This window comes from Myxocyprinus asiaticus, chromosome 29 (assembly GCF_019703515.2).
Source record: "Myxocyprinus asiaticus isolate MX2 ecotype Aquarium Trade chromosome 29, UBuf_Myxa_2, whole genome shotgun sequence".
Taxonomy (NCBI): domain Eukaryota; kingdom Metazoa; phylum Chordata; class Actinopteri; order Cypriniformes; family Catostomidae; genus Myxocyprinus; species Myxocyprinus asiaticus.
Genome location: NC_059372.1, coordinates 5,780,683 through 5,797,887, shown reverse-complemented (window position 1 = coordinate 5,797,887; position 17,205 = coordinate 5,780,683). Strand labels below are relative to the sequence as shown.

Here is a 17,205-nt window from a genome sequence, read left to right as displayed (position 1 = left end):
CCAAGGTTTCCCAGCAGAACATTGCCCAGAGCATCACACTGCCTCCACCGACCTGCCTTCTTCCCATAGTGCATCCTGCTGCCATCTCTTCCCCTTTTTTAACACTAAAATGACATCAGAAAACAGTCACAACAGTCTGTTTTTATTAAACGAAATGTATTTTTACTCACTGAAAGCTGCATATGGGCACCTCGATGGGATAGATACACAATCACACACTTTCACAAGGTCTTTACGATCATGTCTCTTTTGGATAGCAGCAGAACAGACACAGGTAGAACAGCTTAAGCTACTTTTTGAAAGATAAAAACATGGCTTCACTCTTTCTGTATGTAATTAGTATGTGTGTGCAAGTGTGCAGCTGGAGAGCGAGAGAGAGAGAGCTCCGTGACCATGAGAACAGGTACTTTTCAGTGCAGAAACAATGCAAAAGGAACTAATAATGGATAAAAAAAAAATAACCATGTTTGCAATTTTTGGTGAATTTTAAAATATAAACTTGTGAAAGCCAACTGAACCATGAAGGAAATGCAACATTGTAGCTACATCAGCCACTGTTTCAGAAGAAAATAATGCAAGCTACAGGTCTGAAAACACTCCAAATCAATCTAACGCAATTGCAATTTTACTCATGTTGTTATTTTGGCAAGTTCCACGGGACGGGGATCAGAGAGAGATAGTTGCAGCAAGTTGTTATGTTTGTCACCCAAGTGAGTCATACCTCTGACTGAAGAGAACGAGATCTCAGCAAAACAGTCTGCATGTGTGACACCCTCGGCTAAAATTAGTTGTTTTGAGTCTGCTAGTGTAGAGCCAGCTTTAGGAAACGAATCCACACAGATGAACTAGTAGATGACTTCAGTGCTCCATGCATTGGGTGATCTCTATAAGCTCATGTTCTAACAAACTTAATTTCTAGATATTATCACAATTTATGCATTTGATATATATTTAGACATTATAAAAAACTATTACTTGTCAAATTGTAGCATTTTTTCAAAACCACTTGTGTTGATGTGTCAGATTTGGCAATGATGCTCCAATATGCTGTCAAACATGACAATGCTCCACAGGCAAATCTGATTGCGCTACAAAGAAAAGACAGTTATTATTTTGTTACCAGTCATTTATTTCAAACATCAAAATTCTAGCATAAACTTTGTCACACAGGGATCAGACTCAGACTTCAACCTGTGTGGTACATTTAGAATATATAAAGACAGGACTGTCTACACCTGTGAGGGCCAAATGGCCTAATCAGAAAAAAAAGCTCTTAAATGGGTAAGATAATATTGATATTCAAATCTAGTGCTGGGCAAATGTTTTTGTGATGGTAAGGTTTAGGTTTAGGGATAGAGTTTGGAAACAGAAAATATTGTTAGCCTAATATGAATTCAATTGAAGTCAAAGAGATCACGAATATAGTCAAACAAACCTGTATGTGTGTGTGTGGCATTGTGTTTGTTTTATAGACTCACCCCTTCATTTATGTGAGGTTTTTAGTGTGTTCAGATAGCTAGTGGAGGAAGTCACCAAGTCTTGAACCACTCAGAGAAAGGATACCATTTTTATTAAAGAATCAAAAAGAGGCGCCTGGGAAACTCAGTGGTAAAAGACGCTGGCTACCACCCCTGGAGTTCGCTAGTTTGAATCCCAGGGCGTGCTGAGTGACTCCAGCCAGGTCTCTTAAGCAACCAAATTGGCCCGGTTGCTAGGGAGGGTAGAGTCACCTCGTGGTCGCCATAATGTGGTTCGTTTTCGGTGGGGCGCTTGGTGAGTTGAGCGTGGATGCTGCGGTGGATGGCATGAAGCCTCCACACGCACTATGTCTCCGTGGCAACGCGCTCAGCAAGCCACGTGATAAGATGCGCGGGTTGACGGTCTCAGATGCGGAGGCAGCCGGGATTCGTCCTCCGCCACCCTGATTGAGGCGAATCACTACGCCACCACGAGGACTTCCGAGGACTTCATGAATTGGGCATTCCAAATTGGGTGAAAAAGGGGAAAATCAAAAAAAAAAAAAAAAAAAAAAAAAAAGAATAAAAAAGAAAATGGGTCAAAAAGACCCGAACAGCGGACAAGCTTTAAAGGTTCACTCAGTAACTTTTCCTCATTAAAAAAGTTTAACTCCTAAAGACATAAATTGAAATTGATGAGTCCTCATCTCATGTCAGTTCTCATGAGTTTATACAATTGTTAAAAATTACAACTTTTTAAATGAGGAAAATATTACCAAGCGCATTTTTAACTAAACTGTCCCATATATGCTGGATGTGTCTCATGTCAGCAGAGGAAACACCCCGTGCAGCACATCAGAGAGCTGGATGGACACTGAACCTTTTAATGTTTTCATACAAGGCCGTTTCTAGGGCACAGCGAACTAGGCAGTCGCCTAGGGCAGCTCCATCGGTGAGGGGGCGGCATGCGCGAAAACGATCAATGTGCACAACGTTGTTTACAGCATTTTTCAGAAGTGTCTAAAACTTTTGCACAGTACCATATATACACACGCACAAATATGTTTTTTCAATTAATACTAAAACCTTCCTTAAATGTCCTTTGCTATTCTCTGAAATGATGCTGCATTATTGGATGAAATTCCATCCCCAGATAGCACATGTACGTCTCCAAGATATCAGTTTTAGATCTTTTTACCTGGAAAGCATTACAATCTAATAAACATCTGCTAAACATCTTAAAAAGATCAGATTTACAAACATTATGAATCTTAAATGTCTCAAAGACTTCTGCTGAATGTCTTATTGACATCCAAGAAGAAACATCTTATAGAAATATTGCAGATGAAAAAACAACCAAGAAATACATCTTCAAGGTGTAAACAGACGTCTGGGTGAAGTACGTGTGGTATCAGGGTCTTTGGGTTTATCTGAATTTCCAACTATTTACTTGATCTTTTTGGACCTGAAGATGATTTTTTCTTACTGTAACTACTTGGGCAATTCTTTTTTACATGTCTATGCAAATTATTTGCAGCTCTGAAACCTTTCCCACATCATGAGCAGTGGCATGGTTTCTCTCCAGTATGGATTCTCTCATGATTTTTCAGGTTTTGTGACAGAGTGAAACTCTTTCCACAGGTTGAGCACTTGTAAGGTTTTTCTCCAGTATGAATTCGCTCGTGATTTTTCAGGTTTTGTGACTGAGTGAAACTCTTTTCACAGTGTGAGCACTTGAAAGGTTTTTCTCCAGTATGAATTCTCTCATGTTTTTTCAGGTGTTCTGACCCATTGAAACTCTTTTCACAGTGTGAGCACTTGTATGGTTTTTCTCCAGTATGAATTCTCTCGTGTATTATCAGGTTTTGAGACTGAGTGAAACTCTTTTCACAGTATGAGCACTTGTAAGGTTTTTCTCCAGTATGAATTCTCTCGTGTTTTTTCAGGTGTTCTGACTGAGTGAAACTCTTTCCACAGTGTGAGCACTTGTAAGGTTTTTCTCCAGTATGAATTCTTTGGTGCTGTTTTAAGTTGTTGGCTGTAATAAAGGTCTTTCCACATTCAAAGCACATATGAGCACCCACAGCAGTATGTATTTTCTGATGTTCTTTAAAATAGGACAGGCGTGCAAAACTCTTTCCACAAAAAGAACACTTGTAAGGCTTCTCGTCTGTGTGAGTTTTCAGATGTCGTTTTAGGCCTGAATTTAAAACAAATGTTTTACCACATTCATCACATTCAAATGTCCTTTCTCCAGTGTGAAAGCGGAGATGATTCTTAAAATCGACTGGATATGCAAAACTTTTTCCACACTGATGACACGTGTAAGGTCTCTCTCCTGTGTGAACTCTCATGTGTGTATTAAGCTGACTTTTACATGTGAAACTCTTTCCACATTGAGAGCAGTTTAAAGTATTTTTGGTTGCACTTCTTTGAGGCTTTTTTAGTGAGAAATTATTTTTAGTCTTTAAGCCACTCAAAGAATTATCTCCAGTTATTAAATCATGATGTTTCTGATACTGAAGTTTCTCCTCCACTTCATTCAGCTCTTGACTTTCCTCTTTCACTTCCATCAGATCTGCAATGAACACAGTAAATTGACAAAACAATTCAAGAGGGTCAAATTTAAATAATCAAATTGGACCCTAATTTAATGGCAGAACACATCAAACGTCCAGTATTTATTTGTGATTTTTTATTGTGGTGCAAAAAGTATATTTTTATACTATCAATTCTGGATAATAACTGCATATCATGATTATGTATTTCATTTAGATTGAATATAAACTACAGTCACAGAAAGAAAGTCATACATGTTTGGAACAACATAAATGTTGAGTACATCAGTGTTTCCTGAGTGAATCCTACAGGATGTGTTAGCAGTGGGGGGATTCATCTTTTTTATTAATTATTTTTAAAAGGAGAGGGATTTGTAAATTAATGTGTAGTGGCCAAACATGTTTGGAATTCTTCAAAAGTTAAATTAAAATTAATCTGGAGTGCTGTAGCTAAATATAATGCACCTTACAAACATTTGCAAATGGAAAGGAACTCGGAGCCTCATGCCATCACAGATGTGTATGACTTTCGTCTGCAATACAAACAATTTATTAATTCAATATTGCTGCATTTTTGCCTTTGCATTTAATCTTACGTGACTTCTCTTATATCTCTTATATAATATACAGTTGTGCTCAAAAGTTTGCATACCCTGGCAGAAACTGTGAAATTTTGGCATTGATTTTGAAAATAGGACTGATCATGCAAAAAAACTGTCTTTTATTTAAGGATAGTGATCATATGAAGCCGATTATTATCACATAGTTGTTTGGCTCCTTTTTAACTCATAATGGTAACAGATATCACCCAAATGGCCCTGATCAAAAGTTTACATACCCTTGAATGTTTGGCCTTGTTACAGACACACAAGGTGACACACACAGGTTTAAATTGCAATTAAAGATTAATTTCCCACACCTGTGGCTTTTAAAATTGCAATTAGTGTCTGTGTATAAATAGTCAATGAGTTTGTTAGCGGCTGGCCGAGCACCCAGTGGGCGGTCCGATTAATTCCACTGAAGCCCAACTTGCGGTGCAGCAGTTACCATCACTCGACTTCTGAGTGGACTCAAGATGGCGCCGAGTATGGCTGCTGCGTTGCGAGCTCCGACACAACATAGTAGTGTTTTGTATGTTTTGTTCACAATTCTTATGTTTTTTGTCTTGGATGTTGTCTGCCTTATTGTCTACGACAGACAAACACTTTTGGACATTGGTTCAGCAATTTCACACCGTAAATTGGACTTCAAATTTCTCAATGCCGACCCGCTGTTTACAAACATGCAAGCGGAGCCCTTTGTCTGGGCAGCACGGCCGCGGAAACGCAAAAGGAAAAGGGGAAACAGAGCCGGCGTTCTCATCAGAGTAAGACGCCACGCAAATCGATCCCTGCTACCCAGTATTCTACTGGCAAATGTTCAGTCTCTGGATAACAAGCTCTGCGAGCTGAAAGCGCGGATCTCTTTCCAACGAGATACAAGGGATTGCTGCATTATCTGCCTTACGGAAACTTGGATGTCTGCGGAGATTCCAGACTCAGCCATTGAACCCGCGGGGTTCTCCGTGCACCGAGCGGACAGAGCGAAAGACCTCTCAGGTAAAAGCAGAGGAGGTGCTGTATGTTTTATGATCAACAAATCCTGGTGTGATCAGAGGAACGTACATTCTATCAAGTCTTTCTGCTCTCCTGATCTGGAATTTCTTATGCTTCTGTGTCGACCATTCTGGCTACCGAGGGAATTCACAGCGGTCATTATCACAGCTGGGTACATTCCCCCACAAGCCGACACAGACCGGGCACTCAAGGAACTGTATGGGAGTATAAGTGAGCAGGAAACCGCACACCCTGAGGCCGCGTTCATTGTGACCGGGGACTTTAATAAAGCCAGTTTAAAATCAGTCGCACCAAAATACCACCAGCACATTAGTTTCAACACACGAGGGGACCGGGTTTTGGACCATTGCTACTCTCCCTTCTGGGATGACTACAAATCCCTCCCCCGCCCACCATTTGGCAAATCGGAACACTCTTCCATGCTGCTACTGCCTGCTTACAGGCAGAAACTGAAACAGGAAGCACCCACCCTCAGAACGATCCAGTGCTGGTCGGACCAATCAGATTCTACGCTACAAGACTGTTTTGATCACACGGACTGGGAGATGTTCCGGTCCGCCTCCGATGACGACATCGAGCTTTACGCTGATAGCGTAATGTGTTTCATCACAACGTGCATAGAGGATGTAGTTCCGACCAGAACAATACAGATCTATCCGAATCTGAAACCTTGGATTAATAGCGATGTTCGCGCGGCACTTAATGTGCGGACCTCCACTTTTAATTCCGGGAACGCGGAGGAGCATAAACAAGCCAGTTATGCCCTCCGAAAAACTATCAGAACCACAAAACGCCAGTACAGGAGCAAGATTAAAGAACAGTTTAACACCACCAATTCTAGAAGCATGTGGCAGGGAATTAACATCATCACGGACTTTAAAGGGAATAAAAACTCCGCCATGAACACTGCTGCCTCTCTCCCGGATGAGCTAAATAATTTTTATGCTTGTTTCAAGGGAAATAACACCGCCCTCGTGGAGAGAGCTCTCGCGGCTGAAGCTACAGAGGTTAGTTCACTCTCCGTCTCTGTAGCGGATGTGACCCAATCCTTCCGACGGATGAATATCCGCAAAGCCGCGGGCCCAGACGGCATTCCGGGCCGCGTCATCAGAGCGTGCGCAAACCAGCTGGCTGGTGTTTTTACGGACATTTTCAACCTTTCCCTCTCTTTGTCTGTAGTCCCCATATGCTTTAAAACATCCACCATTGTGCCTGTTCCAAAACAATCAAAAATAACTTGCTTAAATGACTGGCGTCCTGTTGCTCTGTCCCCCATCATCAGCAAATGCTTTGAGAGACTAATCAGAGATTACATCTGCTCTGTGCTGCATCTCTCACTTGACCCGCTGCAGTTTGCTTACCGCAACAACCGCTCCACTGATGATGCCATTGCATCTACAATACACACTGCTCTCTCCCACCTGGAAAAAAAGAACACTTATGTGAGAATGCTGTTTGTAGACTACAGCTCAGCATTCAACACCATAGTGCCCTCCAAGCTAGATGAGAAACTCCGGGCTCTGGGCTTAAACCGCTCGCTGTGCAGCTGGATCCTGGACTTCCTGTCAAGCAGACGCCAGGTGGTTAGAATAGGCAGCAACATCTCCTCCTCACTGACCCTCAACACTGGAGCCCCGCAGGGCTGTGTTCTCAGCCCACTACTGTATTCCTTGTACACACATGACTGTGTGGCAACACATAGCTCCAATGCCATCATTAAGTTTGCTGATGACACAACGGTGGTAGGTCTGATCACTGACAATGATGAAACAGCCTACAGAGATGAGGTGCACACTCTGACACACTGGTGTCAGGAGCACAACCTCTCCCTCAACGTCAGTAAGACAAAAGGAGCTTGTGGTGGACTTCAGAAGAAAAGACAGAGAACACAGTCCCATCACCATCAATGGAGCACCGGTGGAGAGAGTCAGCAGCTTCAAGCTCCTGGGTGTCCACATCACTGAGGAACTCACATGGTCCATCCACACTGAAGTCGTTGTGAAGAAGGCTCATCAGCGCCTCTTCTTCCTTAGACGGCTGAGGAAGTTTGGAATGAACCGCCACATCCTCACACGGTTCTACACCTGCACTGTAGAGAGCATCCTGACTGGCTGCATCTCCGCCTGGTACAGCAATAGCACTGCCCACAACCGCAAAGCACTGCAAAGGGTGGTGCGAACTGCCAGACACATCATCGGAGGTGAGCTTCCCTCCCTCCAGGAAATATATACCAGGCGGTGTGTGAAAAAAGCTCGGAGGATCATCAGAGACTCCAGCCACCCGAGCCATGGGCTGTTCTCACTGCTACCATCAGGTAGGCGGTATCGCAGCATCAGGACCCGCACCAGCCGACTCCATGATAGCTTCTTCCCCCAAGCAATCAGACTTCTGAACTCTTGATCTCCCACGATCAAATACATCAGCACTGCACTTTATTACCCTTACTCTTATACAGTATCTCACACCGGACTGTCATAAATTATATTATTATTATATTATATTCTCTCTTAACAACTGACTATCAACCGACAGCCTGAATGTACAGTATTGTACTGTATTGACATTCTATATATACTTTTTTATATATTTTTATTTTTATTGAATAATGTGCATCTATATAGTGTGTATTGTATACTGTACAGTGCATGTTATTATTTGTATATTGTTGAGTGTAATTATGTGTATATCAGATGTTTAAATTGTGCTGTGTTAATTTGATGTTATTGTAAATTGGTACTGTCTCATCACTGTCACGACTGCTATGTTGATCGGAACTGCACCCAAGAATTTCACACACCATTGCACTTGTGTATATGGCTGTGTGACAATAAAGTGATTTGATTTGATTTGAGAGGGACGGCGGAGTGGGTCCAGTGCCACCGTCCGGCATTCCTCCAAACGGCCATCCAGCTGGCAGAGGACCACATGGCAGCATATTCGGAAGCAGGCGAGCCCAGAGATACTTCTGTCTCTCTCTCTCTCTCTCTCTCTCTCTCTCTCATTCCCTTGTCTATCCCCCTCCCCCTGCTTTCCGTCCTGTTCCTCCTCCCCGGAAATGGGGAGGAGCTCCTCCTATTCTGGCTCCTCGACTCCGGAGATTGCACTACCCGCTCGTTTCCCCTGCCCCTCTCTGCTCTCACTTCCAGAGTGGTGAACCCGCTGTCACAGCCTGGACATTTCCGGGACCAGTGTCCACTGATGGAGGTGGGCACATTTGTTTGGGTCCCCGACGCGCCGCAGGTTGCCCCCGATCGAGCTGGGATGTAACGCATACCTGTGAGTATTAAGGGGGGTACATAGCAGGCCTTGGTGGATTTGGGATGCAGCCAAATCTCCATCCGTCAATGCCTGGTTCAAGACGAGGCTTTGGGTGCTAGTCACAAGGTGAAGGTAAGGTGTGTGCATGGGGATATCCACGATTATACTGTAGTGACCGTGATGATTCAATTTCGGGGACAAAAGCATGGTTAGTTCGCATCTAACCTACCTGCTAATTTTGGGCATTAATTGGATAGCGTTTCCCATTCTATTAAGGGAAATTTGTGCTGATGGGTCCTGTTACAGAGCATCTAGGTGTGGAATTTGTGATGCACTGGCTGGGGAGGCGGATCCAGGGCCGTCTACGTCAGCTCCGCGTCAGGATGACGTAAGGGAGGGGGACGTCTCGGCTTTCCCAGCCTTTAGAGGATTCCCCATAGGGGATTTCCCTCTGGAGCAGATGCGAGACAAGACTCTTAAGCACGCCTTCGACTAAGTAAGAGTGATTGATGGTCACAGCCTTCAGCCACACATTGCACTCGCATATCCGTACTTTTCTATTATAAATGACAAGTTGTATCGAATGCTCAGACAAAGTAAGATACAACCCAGTGATTGATATACCGAAGAGCCGTCAGGAAATGTTAGTCCAGATGGCTCATTATAATCTGATGGAGGGTCACTTTGGGCAAGAAAAGACACTGAACCATCTAATGGCCCATTTCTATTGGCCGGGCATTCGCAGGGATGTTAGCAGATGGTGTGCGGCATACCGTGACTGTCAGCTGGTGAATCCACCGGCCACCCCAAGAGTGCCTTTGCACCCATTTCCTTTGATTGAGGTCCCCTTCAAAAGAATTTGTATGGACCTCATCGGGCCATTAGAGCGGATGGCACACAGGCATCGCTTTGTGTTGGTTCTGGTGGACTACACAATGCGATATCCAGAAGCAGTGCCTTTGCGCAACATCTCAGCACGTAGTGTTGCGGAGGCAGTCTTCAGAATAATCTCCCGAGTGGGGATTCCGAAAGAAATCCTCGCTGATCAAGGCACTACTTTTATGTCACGTACACCATGTGAGCTATACGAATTATTAGGCATTAAATCGATTCAGACAAGTGTCTACCACCCGTAAACAGACGGCTTGGTCGAATGGTTTAATAAAACCCTGAAAAAAATTAGCTGTAAGTTCGTGCACGAAGATGCTCGGAATTGGGATAAGTGGCTTAAACCCCTGTTATTTGCAGTTCGAGAGGTCCTGCAAGCCTCCACGGGGATCTCTCCATTTGAATTATTGTATGGGCGTAAGCTTTGCAGTGTCTTACATGTCATGAGGGAAAATTGGGAGGAGGGACCTCCAAACAGCAAAAATGATATTCAATACGTTCTTGACCTGAGAGCAAAACTCCACACATTGGAGCAGCTATCTACGGAGAATTTGCTACAGGCTCAAGAACGTCAGACCCGGCTGTATAACAGGGTAGCTCGGCTACAGGGACTTACACAGGGAGATAAAGTCCTTGTATTACTAACCAAATCAAGCTCTAAAATACTCGCAAAATGGCAAGGGGCCTTTGAGGTCACACGGCAAATCGGATTAGTCGATTATGAGGTTAAACTAATGGACAGAGGCGGAGCATGGCAAATTTGCCACCTCAACCTCTTGAAACCGTGGAGGGAAGTGGTCCCCATGGCTTTGGCAATGGTGGTACCAGAGAGGAAGGAGCTTGGTCCGGAGGTGAACTTAAAAGCCAATCGCGGCACCCCGGTCACTTGCAGAGACCACCTCTCACCGTCGCAAATCACGGACGTGGCCCGGTTGTAAAGATAATTTTTGGACATGTTCTCGCCCCTTCATGTTTGTACGAACCTCATAAAACACCATATCGAAAAAACACCCAGGGTTAGTGGTGCGCAGTCATCCTTACCAATTACCCGAGCACAAAAAAAAGTGGTTTGAGAAGATTTAAAGGCCATGCTCGATATGGGGGTAATAGAAGAATCCCACAGTGACTGGGCCAGCCCCGTGGTTCTGGTTCCAAAGAGTGACGGCTCGGTCTGGTTCTGTGTGGATTATAGAAAAGTCAATGTGGTGTCTAAATTTTATGAGAATCCAATACCTTGTATTGACGAACTGCTCGATCAGCTGGGTGCTCGCTTTTATTCGACACTGGATTTAACGAAGGGTCATTGGCAGATCCCCTTAACACCAATGTCCCGTGAGAAAATGTCCTTCTCCACACCGTTTGGCTTGCACCAATTCATGACCCTTCCGTTCAGTTTGTTTGGGGCCCCATCTACGTTTCAGCACCCGAGACCCAAGACCAAAAAGGAGGCGAGAAAGTTCCTGGGGCTGGCTGGCTATTATTCGGACGTCACCAGCCCGCTGACTGATCTCACTAAAAAGGGAACCCCAGACCCGGTCCAGTGGTCGGTGCCATGCCAACAGGCTTTTATGCAGGTGAAAGCTGCGCTTTGTGGTGGGCCATTGTTACATGCTCCTGATTTTTCTCTCACTTTTGTTGTACAGACCGATGCATCGGACAGGGGGTTGGGAGCCGTGTTGTGTCAGATGGTCGGGCGCCCAGTGATTTACATCAGCCGTAAGCTTTCGGCGAGAGAGATGAGGTACAGCACCATTGAGAAGGAGTGTCTGGCCATCAAGTGGGTGGTCCTCACCCTTCGGTATTACCTGCTGGGACGGGCTTTCACTAAGGATGTGCGAGACTAGTTGACTAAACTGTTCTGATGCTGCAAGTCGACACTGGAATTACTAGTTGATTAATATTTCCCCCCATTAAAATCAACATTTTTACACATTTGCGTTTGGCTTAATATTTTTTACAGAGGCTGCACTTAAATTACTGTCATATTAATGTTACATATTTTAAATAGAATTAATAATACAAATTTTATAAAAAAAAAAGAGGATATCTGGAGCAGATACCAAGTTTAATTTCACCGCAGGCTGCGCGTTCTTCTTCCCTCTCACTCGAGGTGTGCAGGAAAATGTCCTCGCGCTAGGCAAGCAAACTCAGCAAAGTAATTATGGAATCATTTCGGTGGTGGTGCGGGAATCGGATTTCCAAACGTTTGAAAGTCCCTATGGATGTTTACACATTTGCATCTTCTTTAAATCTGTGCATGCTTGTATGTTATTTTTCCGCTGTGCAGGCTTCTTCAAGTGCAGGATAGCTGCCTCAGGTGAGTCAAGTCCTGTCGTTCACCGGACCATGTGGACGTGTTAATTTTGCTCATCAAAAAATGTATGCTTTTAAATAAGTAGCCTAGAAAATGACTGTTTATTTTCAACAGGTGCCGACTGCTTAGCGGGTTAAACTACCTTTTATTCTGTGTGCACATCATATTTAAAATACATTAGGTTTATTGTAGGCTACATCACAGGCCTATTGTATCCTATGCCTACTTTTTTATTTTTATTTTTTTTTTTACAATGTAACAGTTATTGGTTAATGTTCTTTATCGAACAGCTGTCATATTAGATCAATGGCTAATGCACGACTGCACGTCGTGAAATACACGCATTTTTTTCTAACTTTAACGTGGTGAGTTCCGTTTAGAACAGGCTGGGTTGCTCTATTGGTCCTGCACTATTCATTCAATTGTTTTCAATAAATATGCTTGTTAAATATTCGCTAATGTTGATTCGGTGAATGTGTGTCATGTTCTATATTTAATGTACAGTGATCGGGGCCTGGGTAGCTCAGCAAGTAAAGACGCTGACTACCACACCTGGAGTCGCAAGTTCGAATTCAGGGCGTACTGAGTGACTCCAGTCAAGCTTCCTAAGCAACCAATTGGCCCGGTAGAGTCATGTTGGGGTAACCTCCTCGTGGTCACTATAATGTGGTTCTCGCTCTCGCTGGGGCGTGTGGTGAGTTGCGCGTGGATGTCGCAGAGAATAGCATGAGCCTCCACACGCGCTACGTATCCACAGTAATGTGCTCAATAAGCCATGTGATAAAATGCGTGGATTGACGGTCTCAGATGCGGTGGCAACTGAGATTTGTCCTCCGCTACCCGGATTGAGGTGAGTCACTACGCCACCATGAGACTTAGAGCGCATTGGGAATTGGGCATTCCAAATTGGGGAGAAAAATCATTTTTTATAATGATCATAATGCAAGGCAAGCTCGTCGCAGATAAATGCCCCTTTTCAGTGGAATTTAGCTTTGGATTTGGAATAGATTAAGTATTTTAAATGGGTTGCATACATTATTTTTTTGGACTATTTTCTGAAGGTTGGTTTCTTTTTAGACTAGATGAATTCAAAATTTCCATTTAAACGTAAGTGAAATTAGTTGTTCAGCACATCCCTATCTTTCACCCTCTGTTTGGACCACGCCCCGCTCCAGTGGCTTAATCGCATTAAGGATACCAACATGCGGATCACTCGTTGCTATCTGGCTCTTCAGCCTTTCAAGTTTGAGGTGGTGCACAGACCGGGGGCACAGATGGCTGTCGTGGACTTTCTCTCCAGAAATGGGAGGGAAGTAATGGGCAGGCCAGATGGCTCCCTGGCCTGAGTTGGGCGATGGGGGTATGTGGTGGTGGAGGCGACAGTTTGTGAATGGAGAGCGAGATCAGGAGATGAGAACGGTAAGGATCATCACCTGACAATGATTGTCAGCTAACAGCTGTTTGTCAATACAGTGGAGACAGGCTTTAAGAGCGAGCCAGACACCAGTGAGGGGAGAGAGAGCTGCATGGAGCAGATTGTTCCAGTGTGCAATATTTGTGTTATGCTGAAAAGCATTATTTGAGTGTGTCCAATGAAAAGTGTGATTTTGAGTCTATGAAAAGTGTGGGAAATAAAGCCTCTTTTGAGTTGGATCTCGCCGCCTCCTGCTTCTTCCTTTCCACGAAAACTAAGAACTTTGTTACATATTAATACTATTTGGGGGCTTGGGTAGCTCAGCGAGTAAAGACGCTGACTACCACCCCTGGAGTTCATGAGTTCAAATCCCAGGGCGTGCTGAGTGACTCCAGCCAGGTCTCCTAAGCAACCAAATTGGTCCGGTTGCTAGGCAGGGTAGAGTCACATGGGGTAACCTCCTCGTGGTCGCTATAATATGGTTCGCTCTCGGTGGGGCGCGTGGATGGCGTGAAGCCTCCACATGCGATATGTCTTCGCGGTAACGCGATAGGATGTGCAGATTGTCGGTCTCAGATGTGGAGGCAACTGAGATTCGTCGTCCTCCACCCTGATTGAGTCACTAAGTCGAAAAATAAGGACTTAAGAGTGAATTGGGCATTCCAAATTGGAGAGAGAAAAAAAAAAGAAAAAAAAAAAATACTATTTATTGGTGTGACTTGCAATGCACTCTATATGTATATCTTTGTATCAAAATGCCTTTGTGTACCTAAAACGTGGTGGTGTCCCCACAAAATTATGTCATTGTTATTGCTGTGCTATCATTTACAATTACTGACAGCAGGTAAGTTTTAAAGTATCTAATAATGGGTCAAACTGAAGATGGGTTTTGTTGGGTGAGATCTGTGTTTTACTGCATGCATTACATAGACTCTTGGAGCATTTACATTTTGTCATGTTTAATTCGTAACATGCAGGGTTTTGAGCAAATCTATAACAAGTAGATGTGCATGGCAATAAGATACAATCAAATATATGTTTTAAAAATGTGTTTTAACAGTCACTGAGTGTGTATTATGTAGCAATTTCAAACAAATGTACTAAACACAAGTATATACAGTATACGTAAAAGTGGCATATAATCAGTATTGTTCCTAATGATAACATGTTTTAACTGTTAATATAATTTTTTACACCCATCAGACTGAGTATACATGATAATACTGTCAGTCAAGCTTTCCAGCAGGTGAACTGAAATAGTTTGTGAAATGTTCAAAATGTTTTCTGTCTCATAATGCAAATCAACAACAAATTTGTAACAGCGAACATTTCCGAGTGATAAAACAATCTTTCTTGTAACAGATTTTGACATGACAGACGACTGTCATGAAAAAACATTAAATAAACATACCTGAAGGAATAAAATCACCATCTTCATCACTCTGTTCCTCTTCTTTTATCTCCTCCTGTTTCACTTCAATCTTCACTGGTGTCTGCAGCATCTGCTGTTCTCCAGTGTTACAGACAGAAGTCAGAGACATCTGTGGAGGATTGATCACCCTGATTACCATCAGTAGAACAGAGTAAAGTGAGCTGTGAGTCCTGTGTGTCTCTGGATCTCTGTTCAGAGAGTTTGTCCAGCAGTCGCTGTGGTGTGGATTGATCTCTGCCGCTCCACACTGAATCCTGACATTCTGTGGAGGTCCCATCAGTCACACATACTGAAGATTGACAGGAAACCTTTTCCAGCTCCTGACAAATACAACACAATCACATCTGTACCGTTCATCATATCACATCATTTGAAAGCTTACAATCTCAACTTTAAGGATGAAATGAATGTTTAACCTGTAACCTGTCCTCTCTCTCCATCAGCTCTGTCTTCAGTGACGTCACCTCTTTCTTCAGCTCTCTCATGATGAAAATATAAACACAAACAACACGAACAGCTCTGTAAAACAAAATAAATGTTTCTGAGATTATATAAATGTGTGCTTTTTGTTTGGTTTGATTTTCCTGACAGCAGTATCGGATATTAGCCTTTAACAAGTTTTATTCAACATATAATCGCCTTCATTGAAATAATTTACAATCAGTTGATGGATTTAAAGAATTCATACATCAGAAATTAAACATGATATTCTCAGATTTCTACTTATTTTTCCTGAAACTGAATATTTTAAAGCGTCCGTCACAAATTGGGGAAAAACAACATGCACAGAAAAATACACATGAAAACAAATATAAAATGTGTAACTTAAATAAAACATAAACATTTATTTATTTTTTTACCGCACTGAGCGCTCAAACTGTGAGTTCTTCTTGTGTTTCATGAAGGTTTGCAAAACAACTTCTGGTGATTTCCCGCCAACTACTGGACTGGAGTGTGGATGAGCTTAGGAAACCTTTCGGGTTTTATATACATCATAACATCGCTTTTTACAATAAATAAATAAATATATATATTAAAATATCTTTATAATATGAATGGAAATATTTTACGTGCACATGCTACTGTTAAAACACTAGACAAATCTTCAGTTTATCAGATGGGTTTTAATAGTGATGGCAGACAAAATGTAATCACAGGCAAGACAAGTGAATGTACAAATAACCAAAACATTTAATTATTTATCTAATTGTGAAATTGATATCAGAAATTTGTAGATCTATTTGTGATAATAGATAGATGCATTTATGGCAATGGTTCTTGATCTTTATTGGCTTAGGACCAAAATAAGATATTTGTTGTGTTTACCTGAGACCCACACTTACAAAACCGTGCAATTTGCTGAATTTGTTGTATCTATTAATGTATACATTTTTTAATGATATGTGATTGAATTGTGATATAGACAGATTCTTATAGAAATCATTTTCTTCAAAGACTTTTAAACTCAATTTAACATTTAACCCTTAAGCGCATACCTCGGATCTTTAGAGACCCGGGACTTCATTTCACCCCTGTACCTCAACCATTTTTTGGAGATGTGCCCACACCACTTTAGTATTCCGCAGTCTATCTCTTATAAATAGTCTAACACACACACACAAAATGTTATAATGGTTTAAGTACCAAAAGTGTATAGGTTCATTAGAGACCTTAGGTATGTAATAGTGTTTTTTTTCTTCCATAAATTATATATATATATTATAGTTGTTTCATATCTATACAAGTTTACCATCACAGAATACTGTTTTCTTTGTTTATTACGAGATAAATTAGTACTATAGTCATACAGTGCATCTGGAAAGTATTCACAGCGCTTCACTTTTTCCACATTTTGTTTTGTTACAGCCTTATTCCAAAATGGATTAAATTCATTATTTTCCTCAAAATTCTACAAACAATACCCCATAATGACAGTGTGAAAGATGTTTGTTTGAAATCTTTGCAAATTTATTAAAAATAAAAACAGAAAAAAAAAAAAAAATCACATGTATATAAGTATTCACAGCCTTTGCCATTACACTCAAAATTGAGCTCAGGTGCATCCTGTTTCCACTGATCATCCTTGAGATGTTTCTACAACTTGATTGGAGTCCACCTGTGGTAAATTCAGTTGATTGGACATGATTTGGAAAGGCACACACCTGTCTATATAAGGTCCCACAGTTAACAGTGCATGTCAGAGCACAAACTAAGCCATAAAGTCCAAGGAATTGTCTGTAGACCTCTGAGACAGGATTGTATCGAGGC

General features: G+C 42.3%; 2 protein-coding genes across 2 annotated transcripts in view; both read right to left on the bottom strand.

The window, feature by feature from the left end:
* LOC127420313 (zinc finger protein 436-like) overlaps positions 1–15,821 on the bottom strand; it is a 32,926-nt gene extending 17,105 nt beyond the window's left edge. Inside the window, exons 1-2 of the mRNA XM_051662514.1 lie at positions 15,798–15,821; positions 15,354–15,456 (exon numbers count right to left, since the gene is read on the bottom strand). Of these exons, the coding sequence (XP_051518474.1) occupies positions 15,354–15,422 (69 nt within the window). The 5' untranslated portion in view covers positions 15,423–15,456; positions 15,798–15,821. The remainder of the gene's footprint in view (positions 1–15,353; positions 15,457–15,797) is intronic.
* Positions 1,136–15,835, bottom strand: LOC127420325 (zinc finger protein 664-like). Its single transcript, XM_051662534.1, has 4 exons — positions 15,798–15,835; positions 15,354–15,456; positions 14,917–15,257; positions 1,136–4,035 (listed from the first exon to the last, which is right to left on the bottom strand). The coding sequence occupies exons 3-4, from the start codon at positions 15,212–15,214 to the stop codon at positions 3,014–3,016; spliced, it is 1,320 nt and encodes a 439-aa protein (XP_051518494.1). The 5' UTR covers positions 15,215–15,257; positions 15,354–15,456; positions 15,798–15,835; the 3' UTR covers positions 1,136–3,013.
* Positions 15,836–17,205: the final 1,370 nt, after the last annotated feature.